The sequence below is a fragment of the Eublepharis macularius genome, chromosome 12, assembly GCF_028583425.1.
Source record: "Eublepharis macularius isolate TG4126 chromosome 12, MPM_Emac_v1.0, whole genome shotgun sequence".
Lineage (NCBI taxonomy): Eukaryota > Metazoa > Chordata > Lepidosauria > Squamata > Eublepharidae > Eublepharis > Eublepharis macularius.
In genome coordinates, this window is record NC_072801.1 from 31,804,501 (window position 1) to 31,824,870 (window position 20,370).

A 20,370-nucleotide genomic window follows, 5' to 3' on the forward strand; every position below is an offset into this window, starting at 1 on the left:
ATATACTAAGAATGTATAATCCAGGAAGGAGGTGAATATTAGTGGTGGTGGGTCTTCCATAATAATAATAACATGCAATTTAAATACTGCCATTCATGACAACTTAATGCCCACTCAGAGCAGTTTTCAAAGTATGTTATTGTTATCCCCACTACATTCACCCTGTGAGGTGGGTGGGGCTGAGACAGCTTGGAGAGAGCTGTGACTGACCCACGGTCTCCCAGCTGGCTTCAAGTGGAGAAGTCCGGAATCAAACCCAGTTCTCCAGATTAGAGTCCTGCTGCTCTTAACCCCTACACCAAACTGTTTGATGCTATATGTGTTCTTACGCTTCTGTACAGATGAAACATGACCTTATAACAATACATCAGATTGTGTTCTTACTGCTCAATATTTTGTATAGCATATCACTGTTGTTTCCTATTTGTTCAGTTTTAAAGGAATTAAAACATTAATAGTAAATATAAAAGTTGTCTGTTCCACTTAGGAACTGCCCTGCCTCTCTCTCTCTCTCTCTCCTTGCCAGGGGTCCTTTGCCTTTAATCAATGCCAAAAGAGCAAAATTTGATTGGGGGGAAGTTCTCTGGTGTGGAGGTGCCATGGATGACATTCAGGTGCTCCAGGCCCAGGAAATCACCTTTCTTTCCTGACAAAATTAGCAACCCTGGGGCTGTTGGCACAAGGTGAGGATTCTGCCTTTGGCTGTCATCAGCACCACAAACGCAGAGGCATTTGCACTGGCCATGGCCCATCCACATGGGAGTTTTGTGCCCACGTCCCTTTGTCAGTTGCCGTTTCCCCTACGATACCACCAAAGTGCTTTTTATAAACTTAAAAAAATTGCTATTCTGCGAGAGCAAACTAACATTACAACCATCTGTTCTACCATTTGCTAGTTCCTTTGAATTCTCAGCTTTCATTTTTTTAAAGTTTGCCCCTAGACATTATTTTATTGCACTTATAGCTTGGCAAGAAAAAAGGCTAGAGACTTTTTAAAAATGAAAGCTGGGAATTAAGAACTAGCAGAGTGTGGCAATAGCAATTACCAGTTTTTTTTAAAAAAGACTCTCAAAGGACATGGGTGGAGGATAAATGGCAGCCATGGAAACTAACAGTGCAACCCTGTGAAAAGTTATTTCAGTCAAAGTCCCTTGACTTCAATAGGCTTAGACTGGAGTAACACACCATAGGATTGGACTGTAAGGCAAGGAAAATGGCACCAAAGCGAGTGGGACCTTCTAAAAAAAAAACTCTCCTTCCCATAGAGATGGTTTGCTTCTGTGCCTGGCCTAAATTATTTCTAGAAATATAATACCAAATTAACTCTGAGAAAGAACATAGAGAGGACAGGAAAAGCGTAGGAAGTGGACATTCCGAAACACTCACTCAGCTTCACATGTCCTATAATAGCCAGTACAAAGCTGTATGACTGCCACCTACTGGAGAAAGAGCTAATCACACTTTCAAGAATATTAGGCTGGTGTGAGCAAGTGAGCCAGGGCAACCGCCTCCCCAGCTCCTCCTTACCTATTAGTGCGCCCTCGCCCCTCCCCAAGCCTGCAAGGGAACTCATATGGTAGTTGTCAGTCAAACATTCTGGCTGTGGTTCTCCTCCCACATGCGAGTGGAAGGCATGGCCTGGATTGCGTGAAGTCTCTCCTGTGCACTCTTGCTGCAGCACCACAAGCACCCTCTCCTTGCACCCTAAGTTCCCATGGCAGGGGGCTCTTGGGCAGAGCCTCCAGCCACCTCCCTACTTACTTGGGGCATGAGTGCCCAATACAGAACTTATGTAGGGTGCCCGGAGAGCTGATTGGGCGTGGGGAAGGGGGCTCAGCCGTGGTGGGGGCACAAGTGGATTTGTCCCCGCAGTAGCCAGCATCCTATGCTCTGCTGGGCCACTTGGGCAGGACTGGGAGCAGGGGAGGGGATGATCAACGTTTCCCATACAATGGGTGCCTGTGGGCAATTCCATCGGTTTTTGTGGCATAACGTTCTGCCGCTGCTGGAGGCATTCTCCTATCTGAGATGGCTTAGGGAGCTGACTATGAGCCAAGCTACAAGTGACGAATTACACTTGCCTGGGAAGTGAACAGACTCACGTGTATTCTTTCCTGTTCACTTGCCATTCACTTGCTCTCCACTTGATCAAGTGGAGCGCAAGTGAATGGCAAGTGAACAGGGAGGAATACACGTGAGTCTGTTCACTTCCCAGGCAAGCGTAATTCGTCACTTGTAGCTTGGCTCTAAGTTGTTCCCTGCCCCTCCAGCCTGCCGGCACAGGAACTTATATCCTGGTTGTGGAAATGTAGATACTACTATAGGGCTCCAGTTTTGTTTTGACAAAAACTGGTATGCTTCCTGAGCCAGTAATTATGGCTTGTCCTATAAACATAAGCAACTGTACTGCTGTCTGTCGCATATCAAGCCGAAAACATCACAACACAGGAACTCTTTTGGAAAGAACAGGACAAGAGAGGGGAGAAATTATCCAAATGGAACAATTAGCCAATATCTTTGGCAGGTCTTTGGGAGGGGCTTGCTTTGAAGTCCAGCCACAGGAAAGTTGCATTTACAGCAAGGAGGCAACGGTTCTGACAGTCTCAGGACTAGTAAATGTTTCAGCTTCCCAGGAAGATGAAGTTGGTTCCAGGTTCCTAATTATTTATTCATAAATCCGACCATAATATTGAGCATATTTTAAAATCACTGCACCCCCAAATAAACTCACAGTGATGGTCATTTTAAAAGACATTCTATTTATTTAAGTAACAGACAGACAATTAGCTGTGAACGCTTTGCAAAGTTTGCTGACAAAATAGCACAAATATGCTGTGATCTAGATGCCAGCAGTAATAAAGGCGAGGTGGAAGAATGGCTTAATATACTGTCTGCTCTACTTATGGACCACTTTGACTCAATTACAGTGATGGCTATTGACACGATCCTGGCATCTGTGAAGGCCACTACTTGTGCACTGGATTCTTGCCCATCTTGGAGCCAGTTGGGTGTAGTGGTTAAGAGTGGCAGGACTCTAATCTGGGGAGCCAGGTTTGATTTCCCCACTCCTCCACTTGAAGACAGCTGGGTGACCTTGGGTCAGTCACTGCTTTCTCAGCTCCACCCACCTCACAGGGTGATTGTTATGGGGATAATAACAACATACTTTGTAAACCGCTCTGAGCGTGGCATTAAGTTGGTCTGAAGTGCAGTATATAAATTGAATGTTGTTATTATAAAATCATGTAAAGATCACCTAAATGAGCCCTCTATCATAAATCAGTCACTAATTCAAGGCACCTTACCTTAATCACTCAAAGAGGCAGTCATTCACCCACTACTTTAAGAACTGTGTTGGAGATCAGCTATCTTCAGCGTGGGAATTATTTTGCAGGATTCCACAGGGTGCAATTTTATCCCCCATGTTATTCAATCTCTATGTAATGCTTTTAGGAGAAATTATTGGTAGCTTTGGATTTGGACATCAATATGCAGATGACATCCAGCTCTGTATTTTTCTACCAAAATCCCCTGGTGATGCAGAAGAGGTTTTGAGTCATTGCCTGATAGCTGTGGTCAAATGGTTGAAACGGAACAAATTGAAACTGAACCCAGACAAGATGGAAGTGATGCTGGTTGGGAAGGCAAAGATGCTGAAAGCCATTGTGCTCCCCACTTTTGATGGGTTTCAGTTGACTCTGGCAGACTCAGTTAAGAGCCTAGGAGTTATACTGGATCCAGAGCTACTGCTAAAAAAGAAAGCTAACACAGTTGCTAAATGTGCCTTCTTCCCATTCAGTCTAGCCCAGAAGATGGCTCCCTACCTTGACATGGCCAATCTGGCCACTTGAATCCATGCCATGGTAACATTGAGTACTCTAATGCATTCTACATAGGTCTCCCCTCAAAGTCAACTCAGAGACCCCAGTTGGTTCAAAGAACCACAGCTCAATTGTTATCCGGAGCTAACTGAAGCAAGCGTATTACTCCTATTCTGCATTCGCTGCATTACTTACTAGGCTCAATTCAAGGTTTAGCTATTACATACAAAACCTTTCATGGCCTTGTTCCTCATATCTACAGGACACCCTCTCCCCCACGGTCCCCCATGGCAGCTTCGCTCATCTGAACAGGGTCTCCTGCAGATAACAGCATGCAAATGGGCAAAATCAACAGCTTCTTGCACAGGCACATTCTCTGTGGTGTCCCGTACCTTATGGAATGGCCTGAAAGTGGTCAGGAGAGTGCCCATTATCCATAGACTATGCAAAACTGAATTTTTCAGGATGGCATTTCTACACAGGCTGTGCTGTAAATTGTTAGTTTTGTTTTAGCATTGTTTTAGCTCTGTATCAGATTTCCACTTGTTTTCAAATTTCTGCAATCTGTACCCTGTTGTAATGTTTACTGAATGCCCCAGCTGTTGGTTGTATTGACTTACACTGTGTAATCTGCCTTGAGGAGGACCATAAATAGTGTATACCAACAAAGAACAACTCAGCAGTCAGTGGGAAACGAAAACAAAAGAACTGTGGATGTAGCAGTCAGTGGGAAACGAAAACAAAAGAACTGTGCACCAGTCTGTTAAACCTTTGCTAACATTTTCCTACTGCCAGGCTCCCCTACACCACCCTCCACATTGTAGCAGCCAAAAGCCAAACAGCACACACCTGCCTGGAGATCTGCTTTGGAGGTGTAATTTGAAATGTTGTATTCCGCCCTGAGCCCACCTGGCAGGGAGGCTGGACTAAAATTCTAATATAATACATAATAAATAAATAGCATTACCCAGGGGTTTTTTTTGGCGGGAACACCGTGAAACGGAGTTCTGGCACCTCTTGAAAATGGTCACATGGCTGGTGGCCCCACCCCCTGATCTCCAGACAGAAGGGAGTTTAGATTCCCCTCTACACAGGAACAACATGGAGGACAATCTAAACTCCTCTCTGTCTGGAGATCAGGGGGTGGGGCCACCAGCCATGTGACCATTTTCACCAAAGGCTATTTAAACTTTAAAAAACTCCTCCCTTGTTCCAGCTGACCCAAAGTGACCTCATTGTGCCGTCCTGAGTTCCACCACTGATTTCCACCACCTCTTTTCCCAGAAAAAAAGCCCTGGCATTATCCCCCTCTCAGGTCTCTCTCCTCCTCAAACCTCATTCTCCCCAGGCTTCACCCCTAAATCTCCAGGGATTTCCCAGTCTGGAGTCGGCAAGACTTTTACGGCAGCATCTGTGAACCACCTGTGCACGTCCACTGGTGGCACAACCGGCTAAATTGTTGTTCTAAAAATCACACATCCTAGTCGATCTAGAAAGAACAGAAACTTGGGATGGAAGGGAACAGCTGTATTCCCAGCCATGCTACAGGACTACATTTCCCATGGGTACACAGGAACGGCGAAAGAACTACGAACTGCCGAAGGCGGAAGTGCCGGGCTGACAACGGAACTTCCGGTTCTGATTCGCCAGCCAGGGTAACGAATGCCGAGAAATCTAACTGGTCGCTAAAGTGAGCTGAGAGCAGAGCCGCCGTCCATTTCTGCGTTCCGAGGATGCTGCTGGATGGCGGCGGGCGCATGAGAGGGGCCAGGATGCGTCGAACGTAGGAGCGGCCTCGGAACCTTCCCACGGGGATACCGGGAGTGATGCGGTCGACGTTTACGGGGACCGGAAACGGATAGGCAGGGGCGGAAGTTCCGTCCGGCGGCGGCGGAGGGGATGATGAGCTTCGAGTGGCCTTGGCAGTACAGCTTCCCGCCCTTCTTCACGTGAGTCGCGGTGGGGGCTCTTGAGAAGCCGCCCTCCCCATCCCGAGGCCCGCTGCGCAGGTCCCTTCACTGGCCGGCCGCTTCAGGTGTCCCATTTGCCTGCCCTCTTCTCTTGAGAGGCGCCCGCGGGCCCGCCTGTCTCTGCAGGCCACCCCCAGGCCCGATGTTGCAACAGGGGTGGGGGCTGGCTACTGCCCTGCCACTGATGGTTGGCACAGGGCGTTTTTCTGCGGCCTTTGGCGCGGACGGAAATTCTCGACAGACCTGTTCACACGTTACGGTGAATGCAAGTATGTCCTGCTTGTTCGTATATATCTTTGTAAGAAACAGCCAACGTGCATTTCCTTTGCAATTAAAACCAGGAATTTGTACCTGGGTAAAGGCGAGATTGGTATACGTTCAGCTGTACATGCGTTGAGCGTGACATAAGATTGAATCAGTGCATTTTCTTAAAAAGCCAACTGTAACTTGTGAACAGGACTGAGGTAAGATCTGTTCACGTGGATAATTTGCGTCTGTGTCACTGTTGTTAATACAGTGCCAGAAGCGTGTGGAATTTAGACAGGCCCCCGGCTACCCTGGGAGATTGCAGTCTGACACAGAGGGCGTGGAGGGAAAGGCAAGAATGTGACAATGCAGTTGTGCATAATTCAGAGTTGATTAGGGATGAAGGAGGTGGGTGAGCTGAAAGCTAGCAGAGTTTTGAGTAGGAGCTGGAAGGAAAGGAACAAAGTAACACCACAGATACCGTATAAGAAGATTGTTTCATTCATAGGGGAGAATGATAGAGAGCAAGAGGCCGGGTGGGTGAGTTGGAAAAGCAGAAGGAAGCAATGTGTTTAGCAACTAGAGCTTAAGATGAAGTAAACTGGGTTGTAAAGGCAAATAGTTTGCAGGTTAGGAGAACAATGAAACTGAAATCCAGTGGCGCCTAAAAGACCAACAAGATTTTGGGGGTATTTTTTAGTCATAGGAGAACCAGTGAAGGAATTGGTCATATGGTATGAGCACTAAAAGTGATGAATAATTGGGGCAGGGAAGTTTTCCATGGCACTGAGAGGATGGCATATGTTGGAGAGACAATGACCAGAGGGTGAATCAAGTTTTAGCTGAGGATATGGAATGGAAGAGGATGGCTTATGTGGTGGTCAACACTGAGAAAAGACTGAATACATGCTTGGAACACAGGAGGAAAGAAGCCAGAAGAGAGGGATAGACTGTTGAGGGTGTGAGTGTAAGGTGTGTGCATGGAGGGGTAAGGAGTAGGATCAAGAACATGTGATTGGATGCAGGTAGCAGAGTGGTCATTTTATGAAGATTGGGAAGGGTGGAGGGAAATGAGAGTGGGAGCCAAGGAGGATGGGAGTTTGCAGCAGGTCACTTCACTTATTGAAGAAGGAAATGAGGAGTAAGGTGATAGATGGTCAGGCTTCAGCAGAACATCAGGGTTTGTTAAAATGAACATGGATCAAGGTGGAGTAAAAGTGTCAGTTGGCAGAGCATAAATTTAAAGTTAGCAAAGCCAGCCTACATTTCTTCCGGGTGCCTTCAGAAGATCAAAACACACACAGAGGAAGGAGAGAGTAGATTGGGGTGAGCAGCTTGATATGAGTGGAGCTAAATACTGAACAATGATTAGCAATTGTAGAGTCTCATGAATGGGTAAAAGTTATTGGGAAGGGAGAAGTGGAGGACTGCTTCTGAGAAAACACCTGTGTTAGTCAATTGCAGGTTATAGAGAGGCAGAAAATGTGCTGTGCTCAAAGTGAGACAGTGATGGTTGGGAAGAGGTGTTTGCATGGTTGAGAGGTCCAAACCAGAACAGCCCTTAGGGAACACGGAGTCAAGAGCATGGCAAGGGAGTCATCTGAAAGTCACAAACCAAAGGAGGGAAGAGTGAGGGACATGGAAGCTGCATCAGCAAGGTTACCAGTTCAACTGCTAAAGTCACTAAGGAGCAAAGTAGGAAAGTTGTGGGAGAGAAAGCAGGCAACCCGAGTTTTGCCGTCAGATAGGAAAGTGGAAAGGTGGCCAGTACGGCGCACAAACAAGGAAATGCAAAGGATGGTAGCAAAGACATGTCAGCACTGGAAAAGTAGGGTTGGGGATGGGGCGGGCAGATTTGGCACGACAAAAGCCTCTGTGGATGTCAGTGGAGTTCATGGGAAGAGGAAAGGTTTCAGAGTGAGCATAAGAGAACAATGGGTGGGGCACATGAATGGCACTATGTGGGGAAGTGGTTGCGGATTGTATCTCATTTCGTTTTCAAGCATGAGGGAGCTGGACAGCAAAATGGAGGCAGCTGACCACAGTGGATGTCTTTGCTAGGCTCAGGGAGGGGAACCAAAGGCAGTGCATGACACTGAGGCTTTTGAAATACTCTCCCATTTCATGTTGGGAAGCATATTTACCAGCTGGATTATGTCAGGGGAGAAATTTTCCTGGTTTCTTCATTCCAGAATTTGTGGGCCAAGTTGGGGCAATGACATAACTTCCAGTAGTGGCTTCTGACCCTAAGATGCTTAGCTGGAAAGACTGCTCACCCCTGATGAAGGAGGTGTGGATTTCTGACACAAGGAATGTGAAAACAGCAGCAATTGACTAAACTGCGGAGAGCATTCATATGGGGAACAGTGTTAGAAATTGTACATTTTTAATTGGAAGAGCAGAAGATCTTGTAACACTTTTCAGGTTGCTTCTCCTTAGTATTGTGGAAAACACAAGGAGACCTGTGGACAGAACATTTAGGTAGAATAAGGAAGATTTATTTTTTTTTGCGGGAGAAGGCTGGTGGAGCACTGAAATAGTTTGTTTTGCTAGGAGATTGTGGAAACTTCACTTTTGGAGGTATTTAAAAAGATGTCAGATTAGTTTAGGTGGACTTCATCCATAAGATATCATGAAAGAAACACAACAGTTTTTTGAGGTCCTGTCCTGTCTCACGTTGGCCATCACTGAATGTGAGTTATTGACAGCTCTGACAATGATTGCTCAAGGCAGGGTTGTGTTGATCTGTCCCTGTGATTTTGTTCAGGTTACAGCCCAATGTGGACACAAGGCAGAAGCAGCTGGCTGCTTGGTGCTCTTTGGTGCTGTCCTACTGCCGCCTCAACAAGCTCTACACCATGACTGTCCCAGAGGCCCAGGAGAGCCCCTTGTTCAACAACCGGAAACTGCAGCGTATCCTTTGTTAGTCGGGGTTTGTCTTACCCGGCTGAGCAGATGAGACTTCGGTGATTCCTTCAGGGCACGGCGGAGGAGCGGCTGCTGTTATGGAAGATAATACCATCTGGCAGCAGGACCCAGAGCAGGCATTGCTGGCCGGATGTGTCCCTGTCTTGGTCAAGTACAGCATGGAGAAGAGCTGCCAGGCACAGAACAAAACTGTCTTTTACAACTCCTGCCTTTTCTGGATCACCAGCTCTGCCCTGGTCTTGATCCAGAGCAGTCCAAGCGTTCCGGTCAGGTCTTTGAAGCTTTAACCAGAGGCCCAGTCTTTCCTCCAAAATTGGACAGTGGGGGAAGAGATTTATCACTCTGTCAGTATCACTGCAGAGGACTGCCCAGTGAGACTGGGTGCCCTATTAATTGGGTGGCACCTGCTCTTGGTCAGATGGGGTCAGCAGCACATTGCAGTGCACTGCTGAGTTGCCCTTGAAACATGACTTCTTGAAGCCACTCTCATGGCTTTCCTGCCATGCCAAGTTACTTGGTCTGATTAAAAAGTATAATACAAAAATTTTGAAGTCCACTTGCTAGATACCGCCCCCCCCCTTCTCGCAGTGGTTTTTATCTTTATTCGGCTTTGTTCTGTGTTGGTTGTGGATTTTATTTCATCTTAGACTACTCTGCATTTTGGGAGGACAGAGATTTCTCACTGTAGGTTCAGGGGAGAATCAGGCTGAGTTTCTTTTCCCTGCAAGATGGCCCTGATGATTGCCTGAGTAAGGTACACATATTTGCTGTGCAAAGAAACTTCCCTCAGTTTATGGGATAATCTTTTTCAGGGGACCCTGGTGGCCCCGAGAGAACTGTGCATGGCCATAAGAATGTAAGAACCACCCCACTGGATGAGACCAGTGGGATCCCTCTACTACAGCATCCTGTTTCACACAGTGGCCGACCAGTTGCTCCGGAGGGTCAACAAACATCATGTCGCAGCATTGAGAATGGTCCTGTCTTTCAGGTGGCAGAGTAGCGTAGAGATTCTTTTAGTCCCTTCCAGTCAAATGAAAACATTCCTCTGATAGGAAGATCAGGAATATTAAGTGCCTGTCTTTTTTGGAGGAGGGGGGTGATTCGAATGCTGCAGTAGAGTTTTGAATTCTGAGACCAAAAGCTACGAATGTTGATCCCATTTTGTGTTAATTTCTGCCCTTCTCTGAACCAATTATTATTCATTGCTCTGTGTCCAGCAACTGTTTTCCTTAACTGTGAAACAGGAAAACTACCTTTGGAATCCATCCTTGTTGTGTTAGAGGAGCTCAGAAAAAAAGGTGGGTGCTGGTTTGTGCTGGTTTTGGAATGTCTTGGTAGCCACCATTCAAACCAGCTCTTCCTTTGACATACCTGTCAGTGTCTCTTATACTTGAGAGGAGAGATGAGAAATCAGGTGGAATTTGTGCCTCTGAGGCTTTTTCTGCTTTCTGTTTATCATTAGTGGCAATAAAGAAAACAAGGCTGGCACTGATCATACAAGAAAGGATGGTGTGGCTTTGAAATGGCACTTAGTGGTGTGTGGTCATGTGAATGAGCCTCCTGTCACCCACTTGGAGCCCAAATCACAGTGTGCATGAGGAGGTGGGAGTGCTCCAAAGCAGGGCTCATTCTGCTCCAGCCCTGAGATGTTGAGGTCACCCTTTCCCCAAAATAGTTACGGTGTAGCAGACATTGGTTTCAAGGGCACATTCTAGTTGTTTGTAGATATTCTATTAGCAAGTAGCATTTCTATTAGCAAGGAGCATTCTATGGACTAAATGCAGATTTCTGCAATAAAAGATACTCAACGAGCCGCATTTTCTGGTGGCTTGAAAGATCACCCATACTTGAGGTGATAGACTGCCTAATCCTAAAATGATTTGTTTAGAAACGATCCTCTCATGGATTTTGGTGGGATTTGCTTACAGGTAAGTGTGATAAGAATCACAGCCTCTGTGGGTCTGTGTGCATACATATATTTTCTAAGAAGCAAGCCAAACTGCTGGCATGGAGATTCAGCCCTAACCATGACAAATCATTTGATGTGTGATACGTGTGACTCAACAGTCTTGTTGCCTAATGCAGTTTATGCTTAACTGCAGGGAACCTTGAGTGGCTTGACAAGAATAAATCCAGCTTCTTGGTCTTGTGGAGACGGCTGGAAGAATGGGGAAAGCTCATCTACCAGTGGGTAAGTGCAGAGCTGTGTATACTTAAGGTAGTGGTTAGAGTGTTGGACTAGGATCTGGAAGACCCCGGCTCAAATCCCTGCTCTGCCATGGCAGCTCACTGGGTGACCTTGAGCCCGTCACGCCCTCTCAGCTGAATCTACCTCACAGGATTGTAGTGAGGATAAAATGAAGGAGGAGAGAGTGATGTGAGCCACTGTGGGTCCCCATTGGGGAGAAAGGTAGGGTATAAAGTCAATAAATAAACACTCTCTATGTATTAGCTTGTGATGCACAACTAATTCTGCTTCTGGAAGCTATTGGCCAGCCTCCTTTCCTCAGGCATCGCCCACATACTTTAGTCTGATCTCCACATCATAATGGCTAGGAAGCTGATGTTATTTTTCAGAAGAAACTAAGGTTCTTGGGGGTATTGTTATGAAGTTCTGTGCTTGTGTGATACAGGCATGCAAATCCCCAAGGCCTGAGCATAACAATCAAGCAGGCTGCCCGTGAGGAATCTTGAGGAATGCTTTTGCTGACTTTTTGACTTGTGAGAGAAGTTCCCATCGGAGGGGATAGGTGGGTTGTTACTTAGAAAATGTCCTATGCTATCTTCACTAATTTTTTAAATATCAGCTCCAAGAAGAACCTTGTATTTCTTTTCCCTCCCTCGCTCTCTTGTTCCCAGGTCTCAAAGAATGGGCTGACCAACTCAGTTTTCACATTGTATGAGCTGTCCAATGGCGATGATACAGAGGATGAAGGTAGTGAACGAAGTGCTTTTGTTTGCTGGTTCTGCCTTTTTCCAGTTATATAATTGAAATGGACACATAATGAAGATTGCTATCCCTGGGGTATTTGCCTTATCAAGTATCTTTGTTTTTCAGCACACTTGTTAGCTTGTGATTTCATACAGTTCCTCCCATAACTTTATCTGACACTAGTGCAGTAGCCTAGATAACCTGGGACCAGTCTGAGAAAAGCGACGGTCCTGCCTTTCTTCAGGAAGTTGCTGTGCTCATTTTGACACTCTTAAGCAGCTTCATTATAAACTGCTAAGTCTGCATTGTCCCAATATTTAAGTAAGAACTGAGTAAAGTGACAGCAGCAAAGCGTTTGATTCATCCATTTTTAGGAAGGGTGCCAGTTGATTCTTGTGCCTTTCACATTGGAGCTGATCTTTCATCCTAGAAAGCAACTTCTCAGTCCAGGCTTGTTGGAACTGCTTTCTTCCCTGGTGCCTCCTCTTGGCTGCTTTGCTGGAGAGTCCTTCAGCCTGAGAGGCAGAGCTTAAATGGCAGCCAGAGTCCCTTTCAAAGCCAAAAAAGGACAGTGCAGAGGAATCTGAGAGTGAAGTGGGGCTTGCCCCAGTCTGTGCCTGAATGGGAGATGGTCAGGGATCCTCCTGTAAAGAGCGCAGCAGTAGTCCCTGGCTTTCTCTTCATTGCTAGGCCTCAGTCTTGGTGTGATTAAGAACAAAGGGCTTCTCCCCACTGAACTATTTAAAGTACACTTTTCCTTGCTGGCAAAGGTAACAGCATTGGCTGGGGCTCTAGTTTAAAAATATGACTTCAGTTGGGGGAAAACATGATAGATATTTATGCCACTATTCATGGAGGGGCAGGTGATCAATAGCCATTACCCCTGTTTGCTCAGTGAAACCTCCATGGGTAGAAGTGGATTTTTAGGTCCTAGGGATGAAGAAAAAAGAAAGGAGGGGGAAGAAACTTCACCCCCCCCTAAACTGAGTAACCAAAAAAGTGTGTGTGTGGGGGGGAACCTTATACATAGACGTGGCATAACCAATGCCACCCCTCCCCTCTGCCAAAACAAATAAATACCAAAATCTTTAATAAAATTCTAAAAATTAAACCTGTGTGATTAAACTAATTACTATATATATAGTATAGTATATACTATATAGTATAGTATAGTGTATATATATATATATAGTATATATATAGTATAGTATATAGTATAGTGTGTATATATGTGTGTGTGTATATATATATATTTTTTCTCCCCTGTGTGTGTGTGTGTGTGTATACTACACACATATACATACATACATACATACATACATACCGGGGGGGGGGGAACAAACCACGAGATTCGAGGTTCGTCCAGTTTCATGAACCGTGAACTCTGTGAAACTTGACCCGGTTTGCAGGAGCCCAGAATGCCCCCCCTTCATGCTCAGAGAGCCCAAACCCGCAGGGAGTTTTCAGCAGGCTCTCCTCCAGCCACCCTCCAAGTTTGGTGAAGATTGCAATACAGATCTCTGAGTTATAGAGCCCCAAAGCTGATGCCCCCAAGAAGTCCCATTCAATAGAATTGGAGCCATCAAGTCAAGCAAGACCCCAGTTCAACTCAAAGGCCTAAGACTAGGCTGGGGGGTGGGGGAGAGGAAGAAAGCACCCTTTCCCAAACACCTCTCCAGTAAGAAAAGGCAAGAGAAAAGAGGCTTTTCAGTCCCTTTTCCAGCAAGAAGTGCAAGCCAAAGATCCCAATCTCTTTCAAAAGCCAAGTTCCAGCAAGCCCTGTTCTCCCTCTCCCTCTCAGCTGAAACTGAAACCACAAGGCATAGAGCTTTCCCTTTTTATATAAAATGCCCAAATTGAGCAAAACAGGAGCACTCTGGTTGGCAGAAAGACCTACCGAACAAGGTTTGAGAGGAAGAGATTGGTGTTACCATGGCTACTGAAGGCCCATCTTCTCAGTTGCCTTAGAGATTCTAACCCTCCCTCCTTTTCCTGGCTGGATGGGCCAGAATGGGAGCTCTCTAGTTGGCAGGGACAGCTGCCAATCAAGTGTGGAGGCCTCAGATTGGGAGCAACCAAATGACTGACCACCATTGCCTGGGTAATGTATTGAATGGTGCCAAAGTATCTGGCTTCCTGAACCGGCCACGGAATGGTAGGAAAAAGTTGTTTGTTTTGTAAAAACGCAATCCCACAGAATGCGCGTTTCTTTGCCTACGAACCAGCTGCTCCGTCTGGAATTTTGTTCCGTGGTTCATTTCGTGCCCATCTCTAATATATATACTCATTGGAGTGAGTAGAACAGGACTACCAAAGACACATTAAAGTAGATGCTAATTTTTCTATAGTTCAGATATCTAAGATCTATACAAAAATGTATTAGTTCCAAAAATCCAAAACAAATTTAACAAAAAGAATGTAAAATATTTACCACTATAAGCAAGGTCACGATAAATTATGTCAAGAGTAGTGTGTATAGTCACAAGGAATCCAGAAGCATCTACCAATTCTCACTCTCGCATCATATATAGATATTGTAAAGTGGGAGGGAGGGAGGTGATACAATATGGCCAAAAATGCATTTTGCGTGTATATCAAAGTGCTCGGTGAAAGAGATTCTCCAAGTCCGTTGACTGGAGTCCAGTGGGCATGATGCTGGTGTGTGGTGTAATTAAAGCTCTTTCCCAACCGCCCCCCCCTCACCTGAGAGTTAATTTTAAGCCGATTAAGGAAAAATATAATTATTTTTAAAGGCAAAAGTGATTTTCTAGGCTTACTGTTCCTCAGGCAGTTCTATCTGGCTGGCTGTCCCAGACTGCTTTTGGGTAGCCATCGCAGCTCAAGAGCAAGGATTCTCAACAGCTGCTAATTGCCCAGCTATTTAGGCATGCCCGTCTTTTATCCATCTAAAAGGGGGAGAATTCTTAATGTGAATTAATTCCCCAAGATAAAATAATGATAGACTGGAAACTGGATTCATTTCTTTGAGGGTGGGAATGAGATCTTTCTTAAGAAAGAATCTTGAGAGTGCTTTCCTGAAAGCAAAAAAATACAACAATGTTCTGGAAATGTGTTGGGCTTTTTACTGAGTTGAGACTTCCCAGAATAAATTGTCTTTTTTTTTTTTTTTTGCACTAACTGGAGCGTTACCTCTCCGTCTCTTGCAGTTGAGGTGTAGGTTCTGTGCCTTACCTTGACTTCTTTAAGATTGAAGGGCTGAGCTTGTTAATTCAGTGCAGAACACTTTGCAATAAGCAATGTTGAGTAAACTGAGAGGGGAAAATAGCTTCAGCCTCGCTTGGTCATTTGTTCTTGGACAGCTTAAATAACAGAAGAATGACTTAGGAAACTTCAGCAAAGATAAAAGTGATCAGTATGAAGGGAAAATCAAAAGATCATCTCTTTCTCGCTTCAAGTTGGCAGCTCTGTAGAGCCTGGCATATAACTCAGCAGGGCAAAGAGGAGCCTTAGCAGAAGACATGGATAGTTGCTGAGCCTCTGCGTTACAGAGCACAGTAGTTTTGGGACCATCTTCATTTCAGGTAGTGACCCTGTGATGGGAGAGACCTATAGCTGAGCCTTCTGTGTGTACACACAACCAAAAATCCTGCAGTGGTAGCCTCAAAGTTGTGCTAAGACAAAATCACTTCTGTAATCTTTGCAAGTATGCAATTTGTATTAAATTAAATTTATATATATTTAAAACTTGATCCTTTTGATACCTTGAAATTCTTCTGGGTTCCCTCTTCTCTACCTGGGCATTGCCCACACATTTGCAAAAGCCTGTCTTGACTACCTTAAGGGCCAGGGACTTGCCTTATTTCAAAAATGAAAGCTGAGGTTTTCAGGATGTAGAATTCTACTTCATGCATTGTATTCAGTGTGTACACAAGGTAAGTGCAGAAAACTGCAATATGCTGTCGTGTTTGTCACCTGCAGAATCTGAGTGATAGAATCACCTCCTCCCTGCACAACCGGGCGCCTTGCCTCCCATGTAGTCTGCTGTTTCCGTGCATTTACTGTCCTGGAGAGCTATTTTTCCCTTGGGTGAGGGTGATTTCCCTTGACCATCTGTCTTGTCCTTTCCTCAGAGTTCCACGGGTTAGAAGAATCCCTGCTACTCCGGGCTCTGCAGGCTCTGCAGCAGGAACACAAGGCTGAAATCATCACCCTGGACGATGGGCGGGGAGTCAAGTTCTTTTAACGGCGATCCTGCTCTAGCCTTCGGGTCTGATGGGCACCCTAACTTTCTTGGCAGAAGGGCATCTGTATGCTTCAGTTTCCTTGCATCAAAGGCTGGAATGACACACACGTCGTCCTGTCGGCTCGGCGTTCTCCACCTCTTCAGTGGCTGACTTTCTCTTCGTAGTTTTTCTCTGCTGCTTCTGCCCCTCAAAGGAATTGTTGTGTTCAAGGCACTCTGTATAGATCTCTGAGGACCCCCTGGGCCCAACAGAAAGGAAGCAAATGTAGGCTCTTTGGCTTTGAGCTTCTGTGTGCAGGGCACACCCCAGATCCTGCTGTCTTGGGATCCAAAATACAGTGGGGCAGGAGGCTGTCAAGTGTGCCACCCCCAGCAGGAAGAGGTGGTGGGCACTTAGGGCAGAATTAAACCAAGTGGTTCTTTACAGAATAGTCTTGTGTGCCTGATTCTGTCCTCAGGGGTACTTCAGGTCTTGATGGCTCCTCTTCACCTTCTTACCAAAAAGGTGGCCTTTAGTTTCCTATTTGAGGAGCTTGGCACTTCCCTTCCTTCAGAAAGAAGAAACTGTGCCTAGTCTGCAGGTGGCCATTGCACTGATCCCTAGAAAAGAGCATGCAGTCTGAAGCCAGGCTGACTCCTCAGTAGCAGCTTCCAAAGTTCTGAGGTTTGCCCAAAGAGAAGACTTTCCTCAGACGTTTAATCACTGTTCCTATACAGACATATGAAGCTGCCTCATACTGAGTCTATCAATGATAGTATTGTCTGCTCTGACTGGTAGCAGCTCTCTAGGATCTCAGAGTTATTGACAGAAGAAGACACTCGGGCACCTGGCAGAGCTCTTGCAGTCTTGAGGGCCTCGTCTTTTTTGTTTGTTTGTTTTGGCTTAGTATTTATAGACACACATGCACGTGGTCCATCTCCTGCTGATTGCAGCTAAACAGTAACCTTGAAAACTTGCTGGCAATTCTGCAAAAGGCAGGGCTTTGCTTCACAAGTGTACTAAAGAGGGTTTTTTTTCCTGTTCAAGGGAGGGGAAGTCAAATTAGGGCAAGGTTAGCCCCGTGGCAGAGCAGGAAAGGTAATGTATATCCACCAGAACCCGGCAAAAGTCACAAAACAAAATACCAAGCTGGTGTGAGGGAGGGAGAAATGAAGATCACAGCTAAGATGCTTAGCAAAATAGTTATCTGTAGTCAACACTTGAAATTTCAGAACTGTTTCCAATGGCCCTGCATGGAGGCCATTACAGTAATCTAACCTGGAGGTTCTAGTGGCCTGGATTGTTGTAGATCTGTCAGAAGGTCTGCAGCTGATTAGAAGTGCTACAAACTGCAGGTGTGGTTTAGGTCTTCATCTACTGATACGGGTCTAAAACCACTCCTCAAGTTGCAAGCACACTCCTTCAGGGAGGCCTGCCCCATTCTAAGTAGGCTGAACCCTAACCCTTGGTTTCACATTCCTTCCTGTGAATGCAGCGAGTGAAGGATTCCTCTGCTCCCGTTACCAGGAGTCTATGCCAGAAGGCTGAACCTACCACAAGAAAGCCCAGAACTGAGCTGTTGCCATCCACATGATGCTAAGAGGCAGCTGTCTGAGGATGGGAGCTGGGCATTGGAATGTGGTGCTGTAAATACAATTCCCATTCCCTTGGTGTTCCTGGGGGCAGCCCTGGAGCTTGTGCTGCCACTCAAGTCCAGTGGGGAAGTAAGTCACGAGCAGCAGCAGACAGCCCAGGCTCTGCTGCCAGGGCCCTGCTTGTGACTTAAGGACCTACATTGGGATGGAAAACTCCAGCCAGGAGTAACCCAACTGTGGTCCTGATTGGCCTGTGTTCTGTCATCCAGGGAAGACTCCCAAACCTGAGGCTTGGGCATGGTGCCCTTTCTGTGAGTCCTTGAGGAACCCCATCCTGTCCGCCCTTTCCAAGTGGAGCGGGAGAAGAGACGTGGTTCGTGCTGGTACTTCTTCTCGGCCAAAGGAGCTGAATCTTTCTCTCCTCCTACCACAAGGAAGCTGAGCATTCCTGAGGTGAATTGGATCTGGCTGGATCACAGAAGGACTTAGCACAGCAGGATGGCCATTTGGAATAGACCATTCAGAGGTGAATTGGCACCCTGGAGAGAGCCAGGGGTTGATCTTGGTCTCTGCCTTAACCTCTGTACTACAAGGGTGGTGGCTGAGCTTCATCCGTGTGTGTGTGTCTCCTTTGCATTTTTTCTGGCCACTTTGCCTCACTTTCAGAGCTGGACTCAGGGTTGGTGCTCACTTGCAGCCTTTTTTCTCCTACTCCTAGGAAAGGGGTTGATCCTTCCAATTGACTAACTTTATTCTTCCTTTAGTGATTGAATTATTGGCCAAGTCGTTCTAATCTCCTCTGATCAGCAGCCAAGAGTGAGATAGAATTTCCCAACCATTTTATTTCTTTGCTTTGCTCAGTGGCACGTAAAGATGCTGCTGGGTGTAGCTGCCATGTTAGGAACCAGTTGACTTGCAATAGGGTAGCAAGCACTGCTTTCTACACCCCCTGGGACTGCTTTTGCTTCCCTGAAGGAATTGATCATTTGGGGTTCGGAACCAGTAGAACAATTTCTTGACCTCTCTGCTGAGGATTCTCTGATGCTATCATCTAAGGTTGCCAGTTCTCTCTCCCCCCCCCCCACTCCAACATTGGGCTACTTCTGTGTCACCTGGATGCAAAAATGTAACAGAAGATGCTTTTCCTGGGAAAAACGTTGCCTGCTTAATTTTGAAGTATCATGCTGCTCAAAGACACTGGAGCAGCCCAAGAAACATTTGAGTGGCCTGAAAAGGAAAGGCAAACAGGGAAGCGAAAAAAGCTGGAAATACAAGCGGTATCAGTTGAGTTGCCAACAACCTGGAAAAAATGTCCTGCCCCCTTAATAGAGGTTTAATGGGATGTTCTTTGCTTCTGTACCACGAAAAGGATTCCACACATCAAGCCTCTGTTAAAAGAACAGGACATTTTTCTACAGGTTGCTGGGCAGAAGGAAAATCGTAGAGTCCAGTAGCACCTTTAAGACTAACCAACTTTATTGTAGCGTAAGCTTTTGAGAACCACAGCTCCCTTTGTCAGATGCATCTGATGAAGAGAGCTGTGGTTCTTCAAAAGCTTATGCTACAATAAAGTTGGTTAGTCTTAAAGGTGCTACTGGACTCTACTATTTTGCTATTACGAACGAACACGGCTAACTCCTGGATCTTTGGGCAGGAGGAATGGGTGAAGATCAGCAGGAATGTATCACGTAGCAGCTCCAGTCAGTGTTCTCATTAATGGTACTTCTTCTGCCTGCCCAGCTGTCAGAGCCTCTGGGGCACTAACCACCAATGCTCCGCACCAGGCTTTGTATACATTGGCACGAAGACACAAATGCATAGGGACACCTCTTACTCCATTTTATTGCTATGCACCCCCCCCCACACACACACACTACCATTTGCCTATTACCAAGAACATTGGACAAAGGGAAGCATCTCCAAGGGTTATCTTGCATTTGGGGGAATGAGGGAGAATGTTCAATTCACTTCTGACTTGGGGAGGAATGTAACAGGCCGCTTTACTGTGCCTTTAAATGAACTTTTAATCTTTTTTACACATTCACAGTTCAAAGTAAAACTTGGAAACTAGCTCTCTTAAGCATCTGAACTACAGTTTCTCACAATGTTTAGTTTTTCCATAGGAAAGCTGAAGCCATTAAACTGATTTCAAACTAATTTGAAGTTGTAGGTCAAGGACAGAGTTGATGGCGCTTCCGAGAGTTTGGTGGTTTTGTTAGAATGGCCACGCTGTGACCAGCAAGGGGAGCTAGAGTATGCCTTGTGGTAAGCTGCTTCTGCTGTGCTTCCCTTTGAGGAACCGCGCACGCCATCTCCACCCATATTATGCCAGCCTGGTGAGGCACTGCTTATGGCTCGGCTGCGTCTCCACCCTCCACCTCCTGTCTAGTTTGCTGTGCTGCTACTCTGTGCAGGCCTTATTGTTCACTAGAAACTTGCAGATGAATTGTTTGTGGCGGGTTGGTTGAGATCATGAGGACAGTCTCCGCGCTGTACTTTTTTGGTCACACAGCCTGTCTAAGCTCCTGGCTCAGGCTCCCACTATTTCTGGGACTGCTTTGAAGCTTTCCCCCTGCCCACCTCCACTCCCATTTCATCCTTTGTTTCCTCAACTCTGGCCCTTCTCCTCCCCAGTTCAGTGTTTCCGAGGGTTGCCAACTTTTCTTCTGCCCCCTCTTGCTGTCAGTTTGA

General features: G+C 46.1%; 1 protein-coding gene across 1 annotated transcript; it reads left to right on the plus strand.

Moving 5' to 3' along the window:
- The first annotated feature begins 5,459 nt into the window (after positions 1-5,459).
- VPS25 (vacuolar protein sorting 25 homolog) lies at positions 5,460-16,533 on the plus strand. The gene is made up of 6 exons (XM_054995663.1): positions 5,460-5,770; positions 8,805-8,950; positions 10,213-10,266; positions 11,071-11,159; positions 11,828-11,903; positions 15,992-16,533. Exons 1-6 carry the CDS (start codon positions 5,721-5,723, stop codon positions 16,102-16,104), a joined length of 528 nt encoding a protein of 175 aa, XP_054851638.1. The 5' UTR covers positions 5,460-5,720; the 3' UTR covers positions 16,105-16,533.
- Positions 16,534-20,370: the final 3,837 nt, after the last annotated feature.

Excerpts from the sequence above, each read along its gene's own strand:
- VPS25 (XM_054995663.1), top strand. The coding sequence starts at position 5,721 with ATGATGAGCTTCGAGTGGCCTTGGCAGTACAGCTTCCCGCCCTTCTTC. Across the intron at positions 5,771-8,804 it reads AGCTTCCCGCCCTTCTTCAC|GTTACAGCCCAATGTGGACA; the intron begins GTGAGTCGCGGT and ends GATTTTGTTCAG. Across the intron at positions 11,904-15,991 it reads CGATGATACAGAGGATGAAG|AGTTCCACGGGTTAGAAGAA; the intron begins GTAGTGAACGAA and ends TCCTTTCCTCAG.